The 23,648-nt window shown below is 45.5% G+C and overlaps 1 protein-coding gene across 1 annotated transcript in view; it reads right to left on the bottom strand.

The window, feature by feature from the left end:
- Positions 1-7,925: 7,925 nt before the first annotated feature.
- HCN2 (hyperpolarization activated cyclic nucleotide gated potassium and sodium channel 2) overlaps positions 7,926-23,648 on the bottom strand; it is a 50,896-nt gene continuing 35,173 nt past the window's right edge. The window contains exons 6-9 of the mRNA XM_070735899.1: positions 22,253-22,399; positions 16,623-16,863; positions 13,600-13,764; positions 7,926-9,405 (exon numbers count right to left, since the gene is read on the bottom strand). Of these exons, the coding sequence (XP_070592000.1) occupies positions 8,381-9,405; positions 13,600-13,764; positions 16,623-16,863; positions 22,253-22,399 (1,578 nt within the window). The 3' untranslated portion in view covers positions 7,926-8,380. The remainder of the gene's footprint in view (positions 9,406-13,599; positions 13,765-16,622; positions 16,864-22,252; positions 22,400-23,648) is intronic.

Below are 23,648 nucleotides of genomic sequence, written 5' to 3' on the forward strand. Positions count from 1 at the left end.
ATGGCCCGTTTCCTTCCAGGTCCCCCTCAGAACAATCCCGTAAGGGAATACCAGGATTAACGCAGTCGTTTCTCAACCTTGTGCACTCTTAGGTGTCGACGTCAACTCCCAGAATTCCCCGACCGGCATGGGAATTGAATCTACCCCATCTTAAAAGTGCTCAAGGTTAAGACACGCTGGATTAATTTATTGCACTACAGGACTCCCAAGTTCATGAAAACCTGAGAAAGGGGCTCGTTTCTCAGCTAAAGCCACCTCTAAGAGTTCTTGGGAGAATAAAGGAGAAACAATTGTATAGAATAGAAGAACAGAGTTGGAAGGGACCTTGGAGGTCTTCAAGTCCAACCCCCTTAGGCAAGAAACCCTACATCAGACAAATGGTTATCCAACATCTTCTTTAAAACTTCTAGCGTTGGAGCATTCACAACTTCTGGAGGCAAGCCGTTCCATGGATTAACTGTTGTGACTGTCAGGAAATTTCTCTTTAGTTCTAAGTTGCTTCTCTCCTTGTTTAGTTTCCACCCATTGCTTCTTGTTCTACCCTCAGATGCGTTTGAGAATAGCCTGACTCCCTCTTCTTTGTGGCAACCCCTGAGATATTGTAACACTTCTCTCGTGTCTCCCCTGGTCCTTCTTTTCAGTAAATACTCAATTCCAGCAACCGTTCTCCCTATGTTTTAGCCTACAGTCCCCTAATATAGTATAAATATATATAAAATATATATTTTTAGGGAAAGCATTGGAAAAATACAACCCTTTCATAAATAAATAGATATCTTTTCTCTACTTGAACTATAGACACATCCTGGAAAGACGTTTAATTCATATCCTTTTTCTTGAGAAAAGATTGGGTGGGGGGGAAGGCGGGAGAGATAATACAAGAGAAGCAGGAAGAAGGTTTAATTGTGGCTTCTTCGCCATTTGTGTTACAATCCTGCAAATGTAAGTTTGGCATCAAATAGACCCCGAGTACGGAACGAATAGGAAAGAAGGGATTTGGACCGTCGCAAAGGCATATGACAAAAGATAGTTTAGAGCAGGGGGTCTCCAACCTTGGCAACTTTTAAGACTTATGGACTTCAACTCCCAGAGTTTCTCAGCCAGCTTTGCTTCTGGGAGTTGGAAGTCCACAGGTCTTAAAAGTTGCCAAGGTTGGAGAGCGCTGCCTTAGCGGAAACCCTGATTTGCATTCTTCAAAAGCCCCTGGAGAGAGAAGATGGAGACCTGGGACCGTTAACGGAGAAGACGACGCAAAACAGAACGGTGAATCTGGAAACTATGAGTCGTACTAGTGATTTTTCCTGAAGGGTAAAATGTAGTTTCGTGGCCACCTGGAATGGATGGGCAACCATAGAAATCTAAAGAAATAAATAAGTGACTCTGGTCTTCGGTTAACTTCCGCCTTGACTACTGGAATGCACTGTACATGGGGCGGCCCTTGGAGTTGGCACGAAGAGCAATTGTGCCAAAACTCATTGACAAGAGCAGGTCTGGTGTTCCACGATATCTTGGGGGAAATTCATCACCTGGATGGTGCAGGGCCAGGTTATTTGAGGAACCCACCTGCCCCCAATGGTTTCACCCCACTAGAATTCAGCGGCTAGGCCAGGGATGGCCAACCTTTTTTTCCTCGGGTGCCGAAAGAGCGTGGGTATGCTATTGCGCATGCGCCAGTGCCCACACCCATAATTCAATGCTTGCAGAGGGCGAAAACGGCTTCCCTTGCCCCCTGGAGGCCCTCTGGAGGCGGAAAACAGCCTCTTTCCCAACTTCTGGTGGGCCCAGTAGGCTCGTGTTTCACCCTCCCAAGGCTCCAAAGCCTCCAAAGGCTTCCCTGGAGCCGGGTGAGATAAAAAATGGCTTCCCCCATCCCCCTGGAGGCTCTCTGGAAGCCAAAAATGCCCTCCCAGAGCCTCTGTGTGAGCCAAAAATTAGCTGGCCAACACACAAATGCACGCTGGAGCTGAGCTAGGACAATGGCTCATGGGCCAGAAGATATGGCTCCATGTACCACCTGTGGCACCTGTTCACCATCACTGGGCTAGGACCCATGAGATGTGCCTTTGCTGCAGAGCCCCTAGTTGTTTACTTGGAGATTACCAACTTGGTAATATCCTCAGTGCTAGAAGGGAGTGGGGTTATATACAGGAGCTTACCCTGCCACCTTGGTGACGTGGCTTCCTTCTTCGTTGTTCCTTGACAAGGATATTGTTTTCTACTTGTAGGTTTGTCTACTGTTAGGCAACTACTAGGGACCTACTACTAAGGAATTATCATCTATCTTTCTATCCTATCCACCCATCCACTCTCCTTCTCTCTCTTCTTCTAGCTCAGTGGTTCTCAACCTTTCTAATGTCGCGACCCCTTAATACAGTTCCTCATGTTGAAGTGACCCCAACCATAAGTCTAGCCCCAATTCTCCCAACAGAACTTTAAGCTGATTGGCAAGAAGGTCAGAGGCACACCCCCACGGTAAACGCCTGATTGGTTGGATTGTAAAAATGTGTTCCAAGGTGCCAGATAAGAAACTTTAGTTCCTAACACCATGGAAAATTTGTCTTTTCCCAGGGTCTTAGGCGACCCCTGTGAAACGGCCATTTGATCCCCAAAGGGGTCCCAACCCCCAGATTGAGAACCACTGCTCTAGCTATATCTACCTGCACACCCTATCTATGTATATCCTTTTCCCTACTCCATTTTTCCATCCATATCTATTTTATTGCTTTCTTTCTTTTTCTATCTATCCACCCATCTACCTAATCATCAATCACTTTCTACTATATGATAGTTCATTCATTGTTCCTTTGTTCTATCACCTCTCTCTCTCCTGTCTGTCATCTATCTATCTATCTATCTATCTATCTATCTATCTATCCATCCATCCATCCATCCAATCATGTAACAATCACTTTCTACTATTGATCACAAGATCGATCAACATGGCGCATGATCCACCAAGATTGCCAGACATCTGAGGCCAGAAGAACATTCACAGCAGAAGAGAAGCGAGCGCTCTGCAAAGCCAGAGCTGCAAATGCTGCGACAATGGTGCCCACAAATGTCTGCCTAACATGTGGCAGAACATTTCGTGCCCCTATAGGCCTTACCAGCCAGCTGCGGACACATTTCATACAACCCACAACCCATTAGATGTCAAGGTCCTCTTTGAATACGAAGGGCAATCATCATCACTATCTATTGTTAGTTCATTGTTCCTTTTCCCTCTCTTTCTTTCCCTCTCTCTCCGATCTTCTGTTCATCTATCTCTCAAGCTGATTTGTGGGTGTTTTTACATTGATTGTCAAGATCATTTTTTGGGCTCTCTAGCATATAATATATTAATACATTCTCTGGCTGAGAATGTAATTTCCCTGTAATTCACTGAATCGTTCTGTCTCCTAATTTGTTCACCACCCAGAATTGCAATAGTGAGACGGATTGCCATAAACATTGATTCGATGAGTACAGTTCCTCCACGCACATATAATATAAATCCCCCTTGTCGCCTTACACAGCAATTCCGATTTTGTCCTCTGCCCATATCCCTGATGCAAAACTCAAAGCTTCAGCCAGGATTACCCATTATAGCTAAACAATTAATTTGGCTCTCTCACTGGGCTTATTTTTCTCTCTTCTGGGGACTTTGTCTTTTTTTTTTTTTCTTAGCAAGGGCCGTATTTTTGACCAAATTAAGGTCATTGCAAAGGATTTTCCACCTTCTGCCCCTATTTAACATGACATGTTTACTGCACAGGGTCCGCAGGTTGTTAAGACTTTATTTATTGGATTTGTAGGCCGCCCCTCTCCGTAGACTTTCCATTTTGCATCTAAAATATTCCCATAACATTTTTTTAAAATCCAAAATTATCCAAACCGCCAGGCTTGGGGTTATTAGACCCTGCCCGCTGGCTGATGAATGTAGGGTGGGTTTGCTGACTGAATGGATATGTGTGCATTTTAATTGGTTTTCTGGTTTTTAGATTTAACTTTATAAATTTAACTTTTAACTTAATTAATTGGATTTCGATGTACATTGTTTTCTTATATGTTGCAAGCTGCCCCGACTCCTCAGAGCCTTCTCGGGGTCCCGTCAACTAAACAATGTCGGTTGGCGGGCCCCAGGGGAAGAGCCTTCTCTGTGGCGGCCCCGATTCTCTGGAACCAGCTTCCCCCAGAGATTAGAACTGCCCCTACCCTCCTCGCCTTTCGCAAACTCCTTAAAACCCACCTTTGTCGTCAGGCATGGGGGAACTGAGATATCTCCCCCGGGCCTATACAATTTATGCTTGTGTATATGTTTGTTTAATAATGGGTTTTTTAAATATTTTAAATTGTAAATTATTTGATTTGTTATAGACTGTCTTTATTGTGTTGTGAGCCGCCCGTCTACAGAAAGGGGCGGCATACAAATCTAATAAATAATAATAATAATAATAATAATAATAATAATAATAATAATAATAATATAAATCGGATTAATAGAGAGCCAGGGTGCCGTAGCAGGTAGAGTGCTGTACTGCAGGCCACTGAAGTTGACTGTAGATCTGAAGGTCAGCGGTTCAAATCTCATCACCGGCTCAAGGTTGACTCAGCCTTCCACCCTTCCAAGGTGGGTCAAATGAGGACCCGGATTGTGGGGGCAATGGACTGGTTCTGTTAAAAAGTGCTATTGCTAACATGTTGTAAGCTGCCCTGAGTCTAAGGAGAAGGGCGGCATAAAAATCGAATAAATAAATAAATAAATAAATAATAAATAAATGAGGAGGAAGGGGAGACAATTTCCTCTGTTCCTCTTTGATTGTGCCAACTTATTCTCAGAAATCTTTTGTCTGAGTCCACCATTTTTACAGCAGCAGTGAGCAACTAGATACGACATTTGGGCATCCTTCCAAATACAGGTAGTCCTCGACTTACAACCACAACTGAGCCCAAAGTTTCCGTTGTTCAATGGGTTTGCCCCATTTTACAACCTTTCTCGCCACGGTTGTTAAGCGAATCACTGTAGTTATTACATTAATAGCATGGTTGCTAAGCGAATCTGGCTTCTGCATTGATTTTGCTTGTCGGGTCACAAAAAGTGGATCACACGACCCCAGGATGCTGCGACCGTCGTAAAAAGGAGCCAGTGGCCAAGTGTCCAAATTTTGATCATGTGAACTATGGGGTTTCTGCAAAGGTCGTGCAAAGAACGGCCGTCAGTCACTTTTTTCAGTACTGTTGTAATTTTGAATGGTCACTAAACGGATGGCTGTAAGTCGAGGCTCACACGTACAGCCATTCTGATGGCTTCCAAAACAAACTGAGATTGGTCAAGATTTTTTTTTTCTGCAAGAACCTAAAAACAAGGCTGTCTTGGCAATCAAATCAGATACTTCAGGAAAAAGCTCCCTCCAAGGTTGTCCACGTGAAAAGAACAGCCAATTCACATCGGGTCCTTCTCGCTTAGCAACCGTCATTGGCCGGTTGTCTGTTAGGGAAAACAATAGATAAGGGGGAACGTGCTTACACTTAAGATCATATTTCTGCTTCTACGGCCTTGCAAAAGGTGCAAATACGAGGATTGGTTGCAAAATTACCGTATTTTTCAGAGTATAAGGACGTACCTTTTTTACCCCCAACTTGGCTGCGTCTTATACACCGAATGTAGCCCTACTTAGCCACCCTCACTCTTTGGCCTCTGCCTCCCAGCAATTGACCTACTTGCAGCAAACAGCCCAGAACCTGATTAGCACAAGCCACTGTTTATCAGCCTCCCGACCCACAGCTGAGTGCAGGCAGGTCACATGTTAAAACTGAAAGTGAAACTAAAACTGCAAGGAGGCAAATTGCTGGGAGGTAGAAGAAGAGGCAGAATTTTATTTCCTTGGGCTAATCAGACTGCTGAAACTGGATGCAAGGAGGTAAGTCAATAACTATGTCTACAGAACGTTCTCTTAATTTTTAAAGACTGCTTTACCCCTGGAGAATTATAGCCTGTGTAACTGCACTCCCACCATGCAATCTCCTTTATTGAATCCATCTATCTGCCATTCCCCCTCCCATACAATGCCCTATAAATTGATAAGGAGGTGCACAATTAGACCACAGATGAAATGGGGCGTTGTTTCATAGGGTGAAGCCTGGACAACGAGGCTCACTGGTCACTCTTGGGCCCGTCCCTCCTTCTCAGGCCAAGCCATAGCTTGCTGTGAGGAAAAAGCCAATCTAACACTTTCAAAACGACGCTAAGCCTCAAATGATCACCAGAGCCACTCAAAAGAGCCACCAGAAAGCACGTTTCCTTCGTGGTTAAAAAGAACACCTCTAAGTAAAGGTATTCAGAGTTCATTTTCAGCCTCTCACTGGGCGACCTAACAGATTAACAGAATTGGAAGGGACCTGCAGGTCATCTAGTCCAACCCCTTCCCCTACAACATTTCTGACAGATGGCAATCCAGTCTCTCCTTGAAAGCTGCCAGTGATGAAGCTTCCACAATTTCTGAAGGCCACCTAAAAGTCAAGGGATCTGCCATTAACCATCTTTGCAACTCTACCCAAATCCCCCAAGTCAGGGGTAGGCAAAGTTGGCTCTTCTATGACATGTGGACTTCAACTCCCAGAATTCCTGAGCTAGCAGGAATTTGCCTACCCCTGCCCCAATTGAAAGAGAGGATCCACAGAAGAAGGCACCACAGGGAAAACTCATGGACAGTCCTCGACTTACGACCACAAAGTGATGTGGTTGTTTAGTGCAGGGGTCTCCAACCTTGACAACTCTACGACTTGTGGACTTCAACTCCCAGGAATCCTGGGAGTTGAAGTCCACAAGTCATAAAGTTGCCAAGGATGGAGACCCCTGATTTAGTAAGTCATCATGTCACTGGATCTATTTTTTTTTTTTGGAGTATTTTTGCTGCAGTCATGCAGTGAAACCAGTTTTCCCAATTGACTAGGCTTGTGAGAAGCCATCTGGGGAGGTTGTACATCAAAACACGAAACCGCAAAGATGCCAGAAAACATCGCAAATTGGAGCTAGTTGCCCAGCACCTGAATCACTGGGGATGATGTAATGGAGGTCCTTGTACTTTCTCTGAGGTCACTGTACAAATATTCATAAGTGGAGGACTCCCTGTAAGTGACTCCTCCAGGGAAGTAAAATGCAAACTGATCAGTTAGTTAATGGAAACAAGCGTGAAACAAAGAACTCCACAAAATGGCGGCTTTGACCCTGAGCTCCAACACACTTTTGGTCCTCTATTGCAGCATTTCAGATTGCACCTCGTTTAAGTTATTTGAACTTCAACTCCCAGAATTCCTCAACCAGCATCTGTGGACTTCAACTCCCAGAATTCCTCAACCAGCATCTGTGGACTTCAACTCCCAGAATTCCTCAACCAGCATCTGTGGACTTCAACTCCCAGAATTCCTCAACCAGCATTTGTGGACTTCAATCTGGAGAATTCCTCAACCAGCATCGGTGGACTTCAACTCCCAGAATTCTTCAAACAGCATCTGTGGACTTCAACTCCCAGAATCCCCCAGCCAGAATTCGTGGACTTCAACTCCCAGAATTCCTCAACCAGCATTTTTGGACTTCAACTCCCAGAATTCCATCTGCTGGCTTGGGAATTCTGGGAGTTGAAGCCCACACGGTTTAAAGCAACCAAGGTTAAGAAACACTGTTCTAGGGTTTAAGCAAAAGTCGGCCTGAAAGACTTGACACCGTTTCACACCTTTCTCACTGTCTCCTCATCAGGTCTGTTCCCCTTTGGGTTCAGCACGGAGCGTGGCGTATAAGGCATTGCGTATGCGATTTAACTCCTAAATATATATATATATATAATTTCTCTCTCGTTATTTTATATATATGTATATATATATATATCTAAATATATATATATAAGTATGTATATATATTACACACACTGGATTAAATTGCATGAGAATCCAGATATGGCTTTCCACGGAATGGACACAGCAGGGCGAGGTGGGATGAAAATGGCAGCCGGACGGGGGCCAAACTTTGGTGAGGAAGAGGAGGGCACGGGCGGCTCCTTCGTCCCTGGCACCCTGTCTCCTGCCTAGGAAACAAAACCCCACTCCACACACATCGTTCTTCCTGCAGAGGCAGAAGTCCCTGGCACCGGATCCCATGTGCCCCAGCCCCACCTGGATGAACACACGACTGCGCGGATCGGGGGGGGGGGCGGCTCTCCTTTCCCGCTAGTATTGCAGAGCACGTGATGGTCAGCATGACAAAAAGAGAGCCAAGAAGGGTGCCGCAGAAATGCCCCCCCCCTTGCCAGTTCATGCTGCCCCACCGCTAGGGCGAGGGGGGCTGTCCTACACTCCCAGCCCTACCAGAGACTCCACCACCACCACCTGCAGATTAAATCGAGGGTCACAAATTGGATGGAAGCCTAGACTTTGCGGAGTCCGTGTCGGGGGCGCTAACGATGGAATCTTTGCGGGCACCACCCGGGTCCTGTTGAATGCCCGAGGCAGCTGTCCCAGGGTAGGCGGGAGCCATGGTCATCTGGTGGGGTGCGCGGGGTGCCGGCCGCGATGTGGCCGGTGGGGTGTTACCGGCATTCTGGGTCGAAGTGGCGGGTGACGACGGCGAGGCCCCCTGCCCTGTGGTGATCGAAGCGTTGGACTCGTGAGCCGAAGACGGCGGGCTCTGGCTGGGCGTTTGAGGAACGCCGTGGGGAAGGGAGGGTTGGGAGGCCGAAAGCGGCCGGGTCTCCTGGCTGAGACTGCTTGTGTGGAGAGCCTGGGTGCTCTTGTGAGCCGCCAGCCGCTGCGGCGAGCCGGGCGGCTTCTGCTGAGTTAGCGAGAGCTGGGACCCCGACTGACCCTTGGCGCCCCCGTATGGGAACGTCCGGCTGGTGTGAGGGCTTTGGGAAGAGGGGCTGGACACTACGGAAGGGAAGTGGCCGGCGGAAGCAGCCTGTGGAGGCTGAGGAGGCGGGGCTTGCTGCTGGAGGGGAAAGTTCTGCAGAGGGGGCCGCGGCATGTTCTGGAACATCGGTCCGCCCAATTGTTGTTGTTGTTGCAGGTTCAGCTGCTGCTGTTGGTGGTGCTGTTGAAGCAAGGCTGGCGAGATGGCGAAGGCCCCAGGGAGGCCTCCTTGGTATTGGAGCCGGCGGACCATCCGCGGGGAACCGAGGTTGATTGGGCCGGCGAGCGGGTTGGCCATCTGCGGGCAGAAGCTCATAGCCACGGCCTGCTGGAGGCTGGCGATCGCTGAGGTGACCTGGGGCTGAGCCGGGGCATACATGGCGGTTTGCTGTTGGAACTCGGCCTGTTGGACCATCTCGCGGTCGTACTTGACAATCTCCTGGATGATTTCGTTCTCCTGGTTGTTGAAGACACCCGAATTGAGGTCGTGCTGCACCTTGTGCAGGAGAGTGGAGTTCTTCTTGCCTGCAAGAGAAGAGTAGAAGAAAACGGTGTGATTTCAATCAACTCAATCTGCACAGTCTGGAGGACAGAAGGGAAACAGTTAACATTTGAATACGTTAAAGGGTTAAATAAGGTTCAGGAGAGAAGTGTTTTTAATAGGAAAGTGAACACAAGAACGAGGGGGCACAACCTGAGGTTAGTTGGGGGAAAGATTAGAAGCAACGGGAGAAAATATTATTTCACTGAAAGAGTAGTAGATGCTTGGAACAAACTTCCTGCAGACATGGTTGGTAAATCCACAGTAACTGAATTTAAACATGCCTCCGATAAACATATATCCATCCTTAAAAAATAAAGTACAGGAAATAGTATAGGGGCAGACTAGATGTATCATGAGGTCTTTTTCTGCCATCAGTCTTCTACATTTCTATGTTTCTATTTCCTTGCATCCAAGTCCACCCACCCAAAGGTGCTTTTTCCAAAGGCAACTAGACTTTTTTTGTTTTTTCCCTTGAAGATGTTTCACTTCTTTTGTCCAAGAAGCTTCTTCAGTTCTGAGTAAATGATGGTGAAGGATTTATATTCCTTGTAGTCCTCTGGTTGTTAGCACTCTCTCTGCGAGTCCTTGGAACCACTTGGAGATTTTTCTGCGCCTTCGGGGGAACTGCAGAAAGGAGAGTCCTCAGAGAGAGTGCTAGTGACCAGAGGACTGCAAGGAATATACCATATTTTGGGGAATATAAGATGCACCGGAGTATATCCAGGGGCATGGGGTGAGGTATCATCAGTATGCGGATGATACCCAGTTGTACATCTCCACCCCATGTCCAGTCAATGAAGCAGTGAAAGTGATGTGCCAGTGCCTGGAGGCTGTTGCGGTCTGGATGGGTGTCAACAGACTCAAATTCAACCCGGATAAGACGGAGTGGCTGTGGGTTTTGCCTCCCAAGGACAATTCCATCTGTCCGTCCATAACCCTGGGGGGGGGGGGAATTATTGAACCCCTCAGAGAGGGTCCGCAACTTGGGCCTCCTCCTCGATCCACAGCTCACATTAGAGAAACATCTTTCAGCTGTGGCGAGGGGGGCGTTTGCCCAGGTTCGCCTGGTGCACCAGTTGCGGCCCTATCTGGACCGGGACTCACTGCTCACAGTCACTCATGCCCTCATCACCTCGAAGTTCGACTACTGTAGCGCTCTCTACATGGGGCTACCTTTGAAAAGTGTTCGGAAACTTCAGATCGTGCAGAATGCAGCTGCGAGAGCAATCATGGGCTTTCCTAAATATGCCCATGTTACACCAACACTCTGCAGTCTGCATTGGTTGCCAATCAATTTCCGGTCACAAGTCAAAGTGTTGGTTATGACCTATAAAGCCCTTCATGGTATCGGACCAGAATATCTCTGGGACCGCCTTCTGCCGCACGAATCCCAGCGACCGGTTAGGTCCCACAGAGTTGGCCTTCTCCGGGTCCCTTCGACTAAGCAATGTCGTTTGGTGGGACCCAGGAGAAGAGCCTTCTCTGTGGCGGCCCCGATCCTCTGGAACCAGCTCCCCCCAGATATCAGAGTTGCCCCCACCCTCCTTGCCTTTCGCAAACTCCTTAAAACCCACCTCTGTCGTCAGGCATGGGGGAATTGAAATTTCCCTTCCCCCTAGGCTTATAGAATTTATACATGGTATGCTTGTATGTATGAGTGGTTCTTTAAATTGGGGTTTTTTAGATTGCTTTTTAATATTAGATTTGTTTACATTGTCTTTTTATATTGTTGTTAGCCGCCCCAAGTCTTTGGAGAGGGGCAGCATACAAATCTAATAAATACAAATACAAATAAGATGCCCCTTACTTTTGGCAGAGGAAAATAGGGAAAAAATTCTACCTCCCAGGTATCCATTTGGCTAGCATCCTTAATCTGTTCAGCTTCAGCACATTATTTTATCCCCTGGTTAGGACTGAAAAAGTCTTTTTCAGAGGAAGTAGGAATGAAAATAAATGCTGCAGGTCAGGAAGATCGTTAGCACCTAGTTAAGGATGGGAAAAAAGCTTCAAAAAAAGCTACACCCAAATGTCCAGCCTCTTTTGGGCAGGAAAAGGTGCATTTTATACTCTGAAAAATATGGTAAATCCTTCCATTCTCCACCATTCAATCAGAACTGAGGAAGCTTCTTGGATGAGAAGCAAAACATCTTCAAGTAAAAACAAATAAAGTCCAGTTGCCTTTGGGAAAAGCACCTTTGGGACAACCATGGGCCTGATGACTGAGAATCTTAATAGACACCTAAGTCCACTGACATCCTTGCATAGTTTCCCATACCCATGGAAAACCACCAATAGTCTTTGGCTTAGTGACCAGTCACTTAGTGACTGTTTGAAGTTAGAATAGATCTACCAGGGGAAGGGGGAACTTACAACCCAGTTTCAAAGTTCTAATGGTTGCTCCCACACCCACACTTTGGATGCTGACCAACTGGGCTGTTTGCAGTATCCTGCAGCCACCTGACTGTGTTTTACAATGCTGAAAACCGGCATTTACTTCCAGTTTTTTGACACAGCCAAAGCATGGATTCGTTTATAATGCCCGTGGTACTCATTTAACAATCATTGCGAACAAGGTTGCTGTTGTTAATAATAATAATAATAATAATAATTCCCAGGGGACAGCAGAATTGAGGAGAAGCAGCTAGAGGAATTAGTGAAATACGAAGATCTAAAAATCGAGCTGCAACGACTCTGGCATAAGCCAGTGAAAGTGGTCCCAGTGGTACTTGGCACGCTGGGCGCAATGCCAAAGGATCTCAGCGGACATTTGAAAACCATCGGAATTGACAAAATCTCCATCTGTCAATTGCAAAAGGCCACTTTACTGGGATCGGCAAACATAATTCGCCGCTACATCACGCAGTCCTACGTGCTTGGGAAGCGCCCGACTGGTGATGAAATACGAAATCCAGCATAGTGATCTCGTTTGCTGTGTTGTATTGACATAATAATAATAATGATAATGATGATGATGATAATAATAATAATAATAATAATAATAATACAGTAATAATAACAATAATAATAATACAACGACTCTGGCATAAACCAGTACAGGTGGTCCCAGTAGTAATCGGCACATTGGGTGCTGTGCCAAAAGACCTCAGCTAGCATTTAAAAACAATAAACATTGACCAAATCATGATCTATCAGTTGCAAAAGGCCACTGTACTTGGATCTGTACACATCATACTAAAATACATCACACAGTCCTAGAAGCTTGGGAAGTGTTCGACTTGTGATATTGTGATACGAAATCTAGCATGTCAATTTAGTTTGCTGTGTATTTCTGTTTTTTGTGAATAATAATAATAATAATAATAATAATAATTTTTAAAAAAACAGAGTTGGATTAGGAAGAGTTGGAAGGGACCTTGAAGGTCTTCTAATCCAACCCCCTGCTTAGGCAGAATACCCTAGACCAGTGTTTCCCAACCTTGGCAACTTGAAGGTATTTGGACTTCAACTCCCAGAATTCCCCAGCCAGCAAATGCTGGCTGGGGAATTCTGGGAGTTGAAGTCCAGATATCTTTAAGTTGCCAAGGTTGGGAAACACTGCCCTAGACCACTTCAGAAAAATGGTTATCCAACATCATCTTAAAAACTTCCAGTGTTGGAACTTTCACAACTTCTGGAGGCAAGTTGTTCCACAGATCAATTGTTATAACTGTCAGGAAATTTCTCCTTAGTTCTAAGTTGCTTTTCTCCTTGTTTAATTCCCACCCATTGCTTCTTGTTCTACCCTCAGGTGCCTTGGAGAATAGGTTGACTCCTTCTTCTTTGTGGCAGCCCCTGAGATATTGGAAGGCTGCTATCATTTTATTTATTTATTTATTTATTTATTAGATTTGTATGCCGCCCCTCTCCGTAGACTCGGGGTGGCATACAAATCTCCCCTGGTCATGTCTCCCCTGGTCTTTCTTTTCATTAAACTAGACATGAAGTAAAATTGCAGCTCTGACTTTTGAAATATTCGAACTGCCCCGGGGTCACCTTCAGAAATGGGCAAAACAAACAAACAAACAAACAAACAAACAAACAAACAAACTCTTAACGTGCAGCTCATATCTTCCAAATAAAACCCAGATATCTTTTCCCCCCCAGTGTTTTCAACTGGGACATTGTGGCCCATCATCCCCTCCCCTTCCCTCCCCATGGCAATTGTTCCAACGTACCAATGCGATCCAGGCGATCCAGAGCAACCGTTTCGAAAGCCCGCCTCATCATGGGATATTCCTCTAGGACCTCATTAAAATTGTCCACCGAGAGAGAATACAAGCGGCAATAGGTGTCCGCGCGGACACTCGCAGTTCGACGCCCTCTGGTCAGGAGGCAGATCTCTGGAGAAAAGATGAAAAAGTGAACCCAATCCCCAAAGCTTGATTTTCCCCTGAATGAAAGAAGAATATATTACTGTACATTCTTTGTGAGATTAAACCCAACTTCTTCCTGTCCTTTACAAAGCTGACTTAGATATCTACTGAATCCCACCTTGTCCTTATTTTCGCCTTCAATTATTTCCAGTCAAACTTTTTTTATTTATTTACTTATTTGTCCAATACACAATGAGGGTTTTAGTGGGTATATATCTATATACACATAGTAAAATACATGATGGTTATAGAGGAGATACTCATAGTAAAATATATCTAAGAAAGAATAGAAGAGAAGATATAGGAATAAAATATATCAATGAAAGAATAGAAGAAGAGATATAGGAATAGAAGAAAGGAATAGGAGATATAGGAGAGCAATAGGACAGGGGACGGAAGGCACTTTAGTGCATTTGTATTCGCCCCTTACTGACCTCTTAGAAACATGTTGCTATAAATGCCACAATTTTAAATTCAGTCCTTTTTTTTTTTTTTTTGCCCCCCACAACTCAAAGATTTAAAAAAAATATTTGGAGCTATTTGTCTTCTGGACAGTTTGGAACCTGCTCATGCCTATCCTGGCAGCCATTTTGGGATTTGTCAAGTCTTCTGTGGCAGCCATTTTGAAAGCGAGCCAAACTTATGTTCTCCAAATGCCAAGGATACCTCGTTTTATTTATTCATTTTACTTTATTTATTTTGTGGTGTTTATGATATGATGGAAGAAAGGAGAGATTTAGTAGGAGCAACAAAATTGTTTAATAGGCTTAAGACAAGAACGACAGCTGAGGAAAATGACAGCTCTATATATACTGGGCACAACAACAAGAAGCCAATTGGTAAGTCAAGAATCTCCCACCACTACTTTGACAGCCCGGCAACAGAATATCAACCAATCAGACTGTGAGCTGAACCCAACCAATTACAAACCAGGAAGAACATAACAGTTTATGTGCCGCCCAACTCCAGCAGGACTCTGAGTGGCTCACAATACAGTAATCACAACAACTAAAAAGCAGTATAAAATATAACAGCAATAAAAACAGCAAATAGCATAAAATACATAAATCCTGGAGATAAATAACCCTAAAAAAACCATGCATACACTCAATCATTCTTAGTCCCAGGCCTGCTGGAAAAGCCAAGTCTTAACGGCTTTCCAGAAGACTGGTGGGGATAGTCTGGATCTCTGGAGGCAGTTGATTCCAAAGGATTGGAGCCACTACAGAGAAGGCCCTTCCCCATGGCCCTGCCAGCCAACATTGTTTCGCAGATGGGACTCAGAGAAGGCCAGCCCTGGGGGTTCTTATTGCCCTCTGGGAGGTATGAGGTAGAATATAAGAACCTAAGAAGAGCCATGCTGAATCAGGCCAAAGTCCATCGAGTCCAGCATTCTGTGTCACACAGTGGCCCATCAATTGTCCTTGGGGATCTTGAGCAGAAAGAGAAGGCAAGACCCTCCCTTTTCCCTGACCCCCAACAAATGGGACCCAAGGGAATCCTGCCTGCCTCAACCAACATAGAGGCGGCACATGAACATCCGTTTCAATAACCACCGATACACTTGGCATCCATGAATCTGTCTAATCCTGCCCTGAAGCTATCAAGGCTGACAGCTGTCACGACCTCTTCTGGAAGTGAATTCCATAAACCAACGACCCTCTGGGTGAAGAAATATTTCCCTTGATTTGTCCTCACTTTCCTACCTATGAGCTTTAGGGAGGGCCCCCTCGTCCTAGTATTGTGTGATAGAGAAAATATTTTTTCTCTATCCATCTTTTCTATCCCATGCATGATTTTATACACTTCGATCAAGTCACCCCTTAAATGCCATCCTTCAAGGCTGAAGAGACCAAGGTGGAAGGTGGTCCCGTAAGTAGTCTGGCCCTGAGCCATGTAGGACTTTAAAGGTGATAACCACCACTTTGAATTGCGTCTGGAGACCGACTGGTAACGAATGCAGACTTGTGTAGGGTTGGAGTAATATGGGTATACTTTGGTGTTGTGGTTAGCTCTGGCCCAGCTCCTGCCCCAAGGACTGTGGATGTGGGGGAGACATCCACATGCTGCAGGCCTGTTTTGCCCCCGGTGGAATCTGCTGATAAAGGCTCCTCTGACCAAGAAGACATGAGTGACAGGGAGGAGGAGAGTGTGGCAGACAGCTCAGAAGGAGATCAATTATCTAGCTCCTCCTTGGATTCAGAACAAGAGTTAATGATACAGCCACGCATGCGGAGAGCGATGCATAGGCAGCAACAACTGGGAGATTATTATCAAAGAAAATGAGGCCACCTGTGGTTGGGTGGGGCTGTGGTCATTAGTGAGGCTGCTATAAATAGCAGCCTGTGGATTATCTGATTGTTGTGTTTCATGACTGCTTTACTGACTTTGACCTTTTGTGTGCTGATGTTTCCCCGCTTTGAAACTAAACCAGAGCAAAGGGTGTTTCACTTTGTGAAAGAAGAAGGACTGTGAATTGCCTCACAGTTGCAAGCTAAGTATCACAGAACTGATAAGAGACTTGTACAAATTACCAGTTTGTTTGGAGATGAGTGCTCTTTGCTATACCAAAAGAGGGCTCGGTTTAAGTGAATTTTCCTTATAAAGAACATTGTTTTGAATTTTCAAACGTGTGTGTGTCTGAAATTTGTACCTGTGAATTTGTGGGAGGAGTCTACCAGAGAACCCGACAGAACACTTTGGTATACCTGCTATGGCTCATGCAGCTGCATTTTGAACCAGCTGAAATGGTTTTAGGAAGGAAACCCATCCCTGCACCTTAGAATACCACAAATATGAATGAAGGTGGCCTTGATTTATCTCACCTCCAAAGTAGGAGCCATCAGAAAGCTTCATCTCTTTATTGCCTTTTGTGAGGACACTGACCACCCCATGTTGAATGAAGTACATCTTTTTCCCGATGGTGCCTTCTCTGATGATGTAGTCCCCTGGTTGAAAGACTTCGAATCTCAGCTTGGTGAGCATGGCTGTGACAAAATTGGGGTCGGCGTTGGCAAAGAGCGGCATGGAGGCCACCAGCTTGCGACAGTTGAAGTTGACGATCTCCTTGAGAGCGACAGACACACAATAAAAATGAGTCTCACCATGATTTACCGTGCATAGAAACATAGAAGACTGACGGCAGAAAAATAGTCTGCCCTTATACTATTTCCTGTATTTTATCTTAGAATGGATCTATGTTTATCCCAGGCATGTTTAAATACAGTTACTGTGGATTTACCAACCACGTCTGCTGGAAGTTTGTTCCAAGGATCTACTACTATTTCAGTGAATTAATATTTTCTCACGTTGCTTTTGATCTTTCCCCCAACTAACTTCAGATTGTGTCCCCTTGTTCTTGTGTTCACTTTCCTATTAAAAACACTTCCCTCCTGAACCTTATTTAACCCTTTAACATATTTAAATGTTTCGATCATGCCCCCCCTTTTCCTTCTGTCCTCCAGACCAGCGTTTCCCAACCGGTGTGCCGCGGCACACTAGTGTGCCGCGAGACACAGCCAGGTGTGCCGCGGAGCTCCTAGGGAAGCTCCAGCTGGGCGGGGCGCTGCGGGTGCTGGGGCGGGCTTTCCCGAAACGGACGGAGAATGCCCTCTCTCGCAGCCCCCTGGCTGGGAGCGCTTTCGCTGTGAGAGAGGGCTTTCTCCGTCCGTTTCGGGAATGCCCGCCCCCCCCCCTCGCGCGCGCCGCTCCCCTTTTCTCTCAGCCCTCCCTGGCTCCGCTTCTCAATCCCTCTGGGGGTCTCCCGCTCTTCCCTTCCCCGCCTCCCAGGCTTTGCCTTCACCACCCCCACCCCCTTTTTGGTTGGCAAGGAGTCCTTTGCCGCATCCTGCAGTTTGCACTCGGCTCGAGGCCGCTTTCCCTGGCTGCGCTCTTTCTTTCTCTCTCTCTCCCATGAGCCGGGGGAGGGAAAAAACAAACAAAAACTTCTTGCAACGGGCCCGCGCTCGTGCTCGTGCCCGCGCTCGTCCCTTCAGCAGTGAGGGAGGGAAGTCAGAGGGCGAGGGAGCGAGCGAGGGAGGGAAGTCAGAGGGCGAGGGAGCGAGCGAGCGCTCTTGTCCTCGGTGCCCTCTGCAGCCTGCCTTCCTTCTTCTTTGCCGCCGCTGAGGGACGGAGAGAAGGATAGAAAGGAAAGAGGGAGGGAGAGATAGAAAGGAAAGAGGGAGGGAGGAAAGAGGGAGGGAGAGATAGAAAGAAAATAGATAGAAAGGAAAGAGGGAGGGAGAGATAGAAAGGAAAGAGGGAGGGAGAGATAGAAAGGAAAGAGGGAGGGAGGAAAGAGGGAGGGAGATACAATGGAAAGAGGGAGGGAGAGATAGAAAGAAAATAGATAGAAAGGAAAGAGGGAGGGAGGAAAGAGGGAGGGAGAGATACAATGGAAAGAGGGAGGGAGAGATAGAAAGAAAATAGATAGAAAGGAAAGAGGGAGGGAGGGAGGAAAGAGGGAGGGAGAGAGAGAGAGAAAGAAGAGAAGGAAGGAAGGAAGAGAAAGAAAGAGGGAGGGAGAAATAGAGTGAAATGGAGGAAGAGATATTTTTTTTGTCCAAACTTTTCTTTAGCCTCCCCCCCGTCCCCCTGTTCAGTGTTCCCCAGGATTTTGAAAATATGAATAATGTGCCGCGGCTCAAAAAAGGTTGGGAAACACTGCTCCAGACTATACAGATTGAGTTCATTAAGTCTTTCCTGATACGTTTTATGCTTAAGACCTTCCACCATTCTTGTAGCCCGTCTTTAGACCTGTTCAATTTTGTCAATATCTTTTTGTAGGTGAGGTCTCCAGAACTGAACACAGGATTCCAAATGTGGTCTCACCAGCATTCTATATAAGGGGATCACAATCTCCCTCTTCCTGCTTGTTATACCTCTAGCTATGCAACCAAGCATCCTCCTTGCTTTTCCTACTGCCCGACCACACTGCTCACCCATTTTGAGACTGTCAGAAATCACTACCCCTAAATCCTTCTCTTCTGAAGTTTTTGCGAACACAGAACTGCCAATGCAATACTCAGATTGAGGATTCCTTTTCCCCAAGTGCATTATTTTACATTTGGAAACATTAAACTGCAGTTTCCATTGCATAAACAACTCAGCTTTTTCTTAATTGTTCCTTTGGGACAAAAGAGAACAACTACTCATTAATAGGACACAGTACTGTTTTGGGAGAACCAAACTTTTGTGTGTCTCCACATTTTTTAAAAGAATGAGGTACTTTCAGAGTAGGAAGTTGGAATCTTAAATCAATGTTTTCCAACCTTGCAATTTAATTGTTAGTTGGAGATTTCTGGGAATTGAAAGTCCACAGATCTTATAATTGCCAAGTTTCAAAAACACCGATTTAGAACAATCAGCCTTAGATAGCAGACCCCAGAAAGAGATTAACCCATAAAATGATCTTCCAAGGTTGCCTAAAGTAGGCTACCTCAAAATTTGGAGGTTCCATTTTCAAGTTTAGTCTCATGAATGGTTGTGGGGATTGGATAAGTCAAGTCTAATGAAGAGAAGGACTAAGGGCCCTTAAGGGTGACATGATACCAGTGATCCAATATCTAAGGGGCTGCCACAAAGAAGGGGGGGGGTTGTCTTCAAAGCACCCGATAGAAAAACAAGAAATTTGGCATGTTGGAAATGCAAAAAAGAACAAGGTACAGTGATACCTTGTCTTACAAACTTAATTGGTTCCGGGAGGAGGTTCTTAAGGTGAAAAATTTGTAAGACGAAACAATGTTTCCCATAGGAATCAATGGAAAAGCGATTAATGCGTGCAAGCCCAAAATTCACCCCTTTTGCCAGCAGAAGCGCCCGTTTTTGCGCTGCTGGGATTCCCTTGAGGCTCCCCTCCATGGGAAACCCCACCTCCAGACTTCTGTTGCCAGCAAAGTGCTCATTTTTGCGATGCTGGGATTCCCCTGCAGCATCACAAAAACATGGAAGTCCGGAGGTGGTGTTTCCCATGGAGGGGAGCCTCAGGGGAATCCCAGCAGCGCAAAAACGGGTGCTTCGCTGGCAATGGAAGTTTGGAGGCGGGGCATCCCAGTGGCGGTGGTGGCTTTGTAAGGTGAAAATAGTTTGTAAGAAGAGGCAGAAAAATCTTAAACCCCAGGTTTGTATCTCGAAAAGTTTGTATGACGAGGCGTTTGTAAGACGAGGTATCACTGTACTTTCTTCCACATATGGTGGTTATGTCCCGAAGTGAAAAAGTATTGGACTAAAATACATAATTGGCTGCAGGACATAACAGAAACAACAGTAGAATATGCTTCTGAACTTTTTTTTAATAGGTATAATTAGAAAACAACACCCCAAGAACATTAACTATTTAATATTGCCCATCACTACAGTGGCCAGGATTGTACATGCACAATATTGGAAGAACCTTCAAGTGCATTCAGAGGACACAATAATGGAGAAGATATACTACTGTGCTGAAATGGATAAATTAACCATTGAATTAAAAGGACGAAAAGACTCAGAATACAGTGGTCCCTCTACTTAAGAACTTAATTCGTTCCGTGACCAGGTTCTTAAGTAGAAGCCATTTTTCCCATAGGAATCAGTGTAAAAGCAAATAATGTGTGCAAACCCATTAGGAAAGAAATAAAACCTTGGAATTTGGGTGGGAGGAGGAGGAGGAAGAAGAGGAGGAGGACAATCACTGCCGAAGGAAGAAGGTAAGGTGAGGTGAATCCAAAAAATCCAAAACTTTAAGGCTTAAAAAAAAAGAGGGACTCTGAGGCAGCGAAGAGAAGCACGGGCCTACCAAACACCCGGCGCGAGGCTGCCTCCCATGTACTGGTTGTATGTGCTGCTACCTGTTTCCTCTTCCTTCCCATGCTGAAGGGCTCCCCTCTCTTCTCGCTTGCTCGCTTTGTAGCTGTTGTGATTCCGTCTGAGGCCCCTCAAGGAACGGCTGACCCTCTGCCGGCTCTCTGCTCAGGGGGGGGAGGATGAGGAACAGGAGGGAGACGAGGAGGAGGAATCTCAGCCCGAGGGGGAGCTCTCCCCAGCAAGCAGCCTGGATTCTTTAGATGACCAGGCACAAGGAATAATAGATTTCCGGCAGAGAAGGGCAACCCAACGAAGGGGACAATTAGCCAGGTACTTCAAGCACTGAATGGGCAACAGCTGGGTTTGGGTGTGGTGCTCTCTGGAAAGGCTGAAAAGGCAGACCCACCCTTCCTGGTTTGTGGAGAATTATCTTTGGGAGTCATGAGGCTGTGATCTTTGGCGTCTTGGAATTCTCGTTTGTGACTTTGAATACTGAAACCTTGAGGGGAAAAGGTGGGTGTGCCAGCAAGAGGTCTGCTGTGAAGGCTCATAGCCTGCCTGTGGGGAAGAACAGGTTTTCCTCTGTGTTTATTTTCAAATTATAAAGTGCTTTTGTTTCTACCAGTGTGTCTGGCTGTTTTTTCCAGTTGGTGCTGAAGTCTGGGGGCACCCAGACAGAACAGTAGCCGGCGCCTTTCCTTCGCTGTGGTGATTCCTTGGCTGCCCAGAGCGAAGGGAGTGTTTCTTTTCTCTAGGTACTGGCAGAGGTTTATTCCCTGTCCAATTGCCCAGAGAAAGGAAAATGCTTTGTTCGCTCTGGACCGCCAAAGCCTCCTTAAGCTCCACCAAAAGGCTCCTCTGGCAGCCCAGATGGCCGGGATTAAAGGGGGAATGGAAGGAAACTGACCAGGCCTTTGTGCCGCTCTCAAATTTCCTGGGAATTTTTTCCAGGCTTGGGTTCGTAAGTAGAAAATGGTTCTTAAGTAGAGGCAAAGAAAATCTTGAACACCCGGTTCTTATCTAGAAAAGTTCTTAAGTAGAGGCATTCTTAAGTAGAGGTACCACTGTACTGTGATATATGGACAAGTTAGTATAACTGGACTAAAAAATAAATAAATGAAAAAAGAAATGAAATAATGAATGAATGAATGAATGAATGAATGAATGAATGAATGAATAAATAAATAAATAAGTAGAAGAAACAATATGGGATGAGGATGCAAAATTAGACAATATGAAAAAACAATGTGTAAGTTATGTGTAAGTTATACAAATTCAACAATAAGTTGTGATGTTTAAAATGCAAAAATCAATACAAACATGCAAAAAAAAGAAGAAAGTGGATGGAAACTGATCAAGGAGAGAATCAACATAGAACTAAGGAGAAATTTCCTAATGGTGAGAAAAATTAATCAGGGGAAAAAACGTATCTCCAGAAGTTGTGAATGCTTCAACACTGGAGGTTTTTAAGAACAGATTGGACAACCCTTTTGTCTGAAATGGTAGAGAGTTTCTTGCTTGAACATGGGGTTGGACTAGAAGACCTCTAAGGTCTCTTCCCACTCTGTTATTCTGTTAAATTCCACCACTGGGCAATGGAGACCTTCAGCCAAGATCTTGCTCGTCCACCTACTCATGGTCCACCCCCTTGTGGGGTGTGGATGAGACTTACCTCACGCAGAGGCTCGTTCAACTCTCCAAGGATGCTGTCCTCATCAAACATTTTGCCCTGGTAGCGATGTTCATAGTAGTCATGGATCTTTTGCCGGAAGTCAGCTGGGAGTTTGTGGAAGGACATGTACTGCTCCACTTGTTTGTACTGCAGGAGGGTGGAGGAGAAATTAAACAGGAGAGTTTAAGCAGGACGTTCCATTTGAGGAATGGCAAAGAGAAAGAGAAATCAAAGGAAGTCAGAAAAGGAGAAAGGGAGCAGACTCAACCCAGGATTCTCCTAAAATATGCTGCAACACCCTGCCTGGCTGGGGAATTCTGGGAGTTGAAGTCCAGATATCTTCAAGTTGCCAAGGTTGGGAAACACTGATCTAGAAAACTTTGAAAGATGTTGGGGTGGTAGATTATTTTATTTATTTATTTATTTATTTATTGGATTTGTATGCCGCCCCTCTCCAGAGACTCGGGGCGGCTAACAGCGACAATAAAACAGTGTACAATAGTAATTTGGTATTGATGATTAAAAATCTATTAATATAAAAACCAAACATACATACAGACATGCCACGCATAGAATTGTAAAGGCCTAGGGGGAAAGAGGATCTCAATTCCCCCATGCCTGGCGGCAGAGGTGGGTTTTAAGTTGTTTACGAAAGGCAAGGAGGGTGGGGGCAGTTCTAATCTCTGGGGGGAGTTGGTTCCAGAGGGCTGGGGCCACCACAGAGAAGGCTCTTCCCCTGGGTCCCGCCAGGCGACATTGCTTAGTTGATGGGACCCGGAGAAGATCCACTCTGTGGGACCTAACTGGTCGCTGGGATTCATGCAGCAGAAGGCGGTCCCTGAGGTAATCTGGTCCGGTGCCATGAAGGGCTTTATAGGTCATAACCAACACTTTGAATTGTGACCGGAAACTGATCGGCAACCAATGCAGACTGCGGAGTGTTGGTGTAACATGGGCATATTTGGGAAAGCCCATGATTGCTCTCGCAGCTGCATTCTGCACGATCTGAAGTTTCCGAACATTTTTCAAAGGTAGCCCCATGTAGAGAGCGTTACAGTAGTCAAGCCTCGAGGTGATGAGGGCATGAGTGACTGTGAGCAGTGACTCCCGGTCCAAGTAGGGTCGCAACTGGTGCACAAGGCGAACCTGGGCAAACGTCCCCCTCGCCACAGCTGAATTATACTGTATTATGACAATGAAAAGTGCTTAAATTGCACTTATAAAATTTCATATTAATAGACAAATATAAAATGAGTTTAATTATTCTGAAGTATAATAAAGGTTTCTATTTTAATACATACTACGTTTTATTTTAATATAATAAAGGCTTCTATTTTATATTTAATACTAACATCTCCATTGTATTGCTGGTATCTACACAAAGTACAGAGAGCCA

Source organism: Erythrolamprus reginae, chromosome 1 (assembly GCF_031021105.1).
Source record: "Erythrolamprus reginae isolate rEryReg1 chromosome 1, rEryReg1.hap1, whole genome shotgun sequence".
Classification (NCBI taxonomy): Eukaryota; Metazoa; Chordata; class Lepidosauria; order Squamata; family Dipsadidae; genus Erythrolamprus; species Erythrolamprus reginae.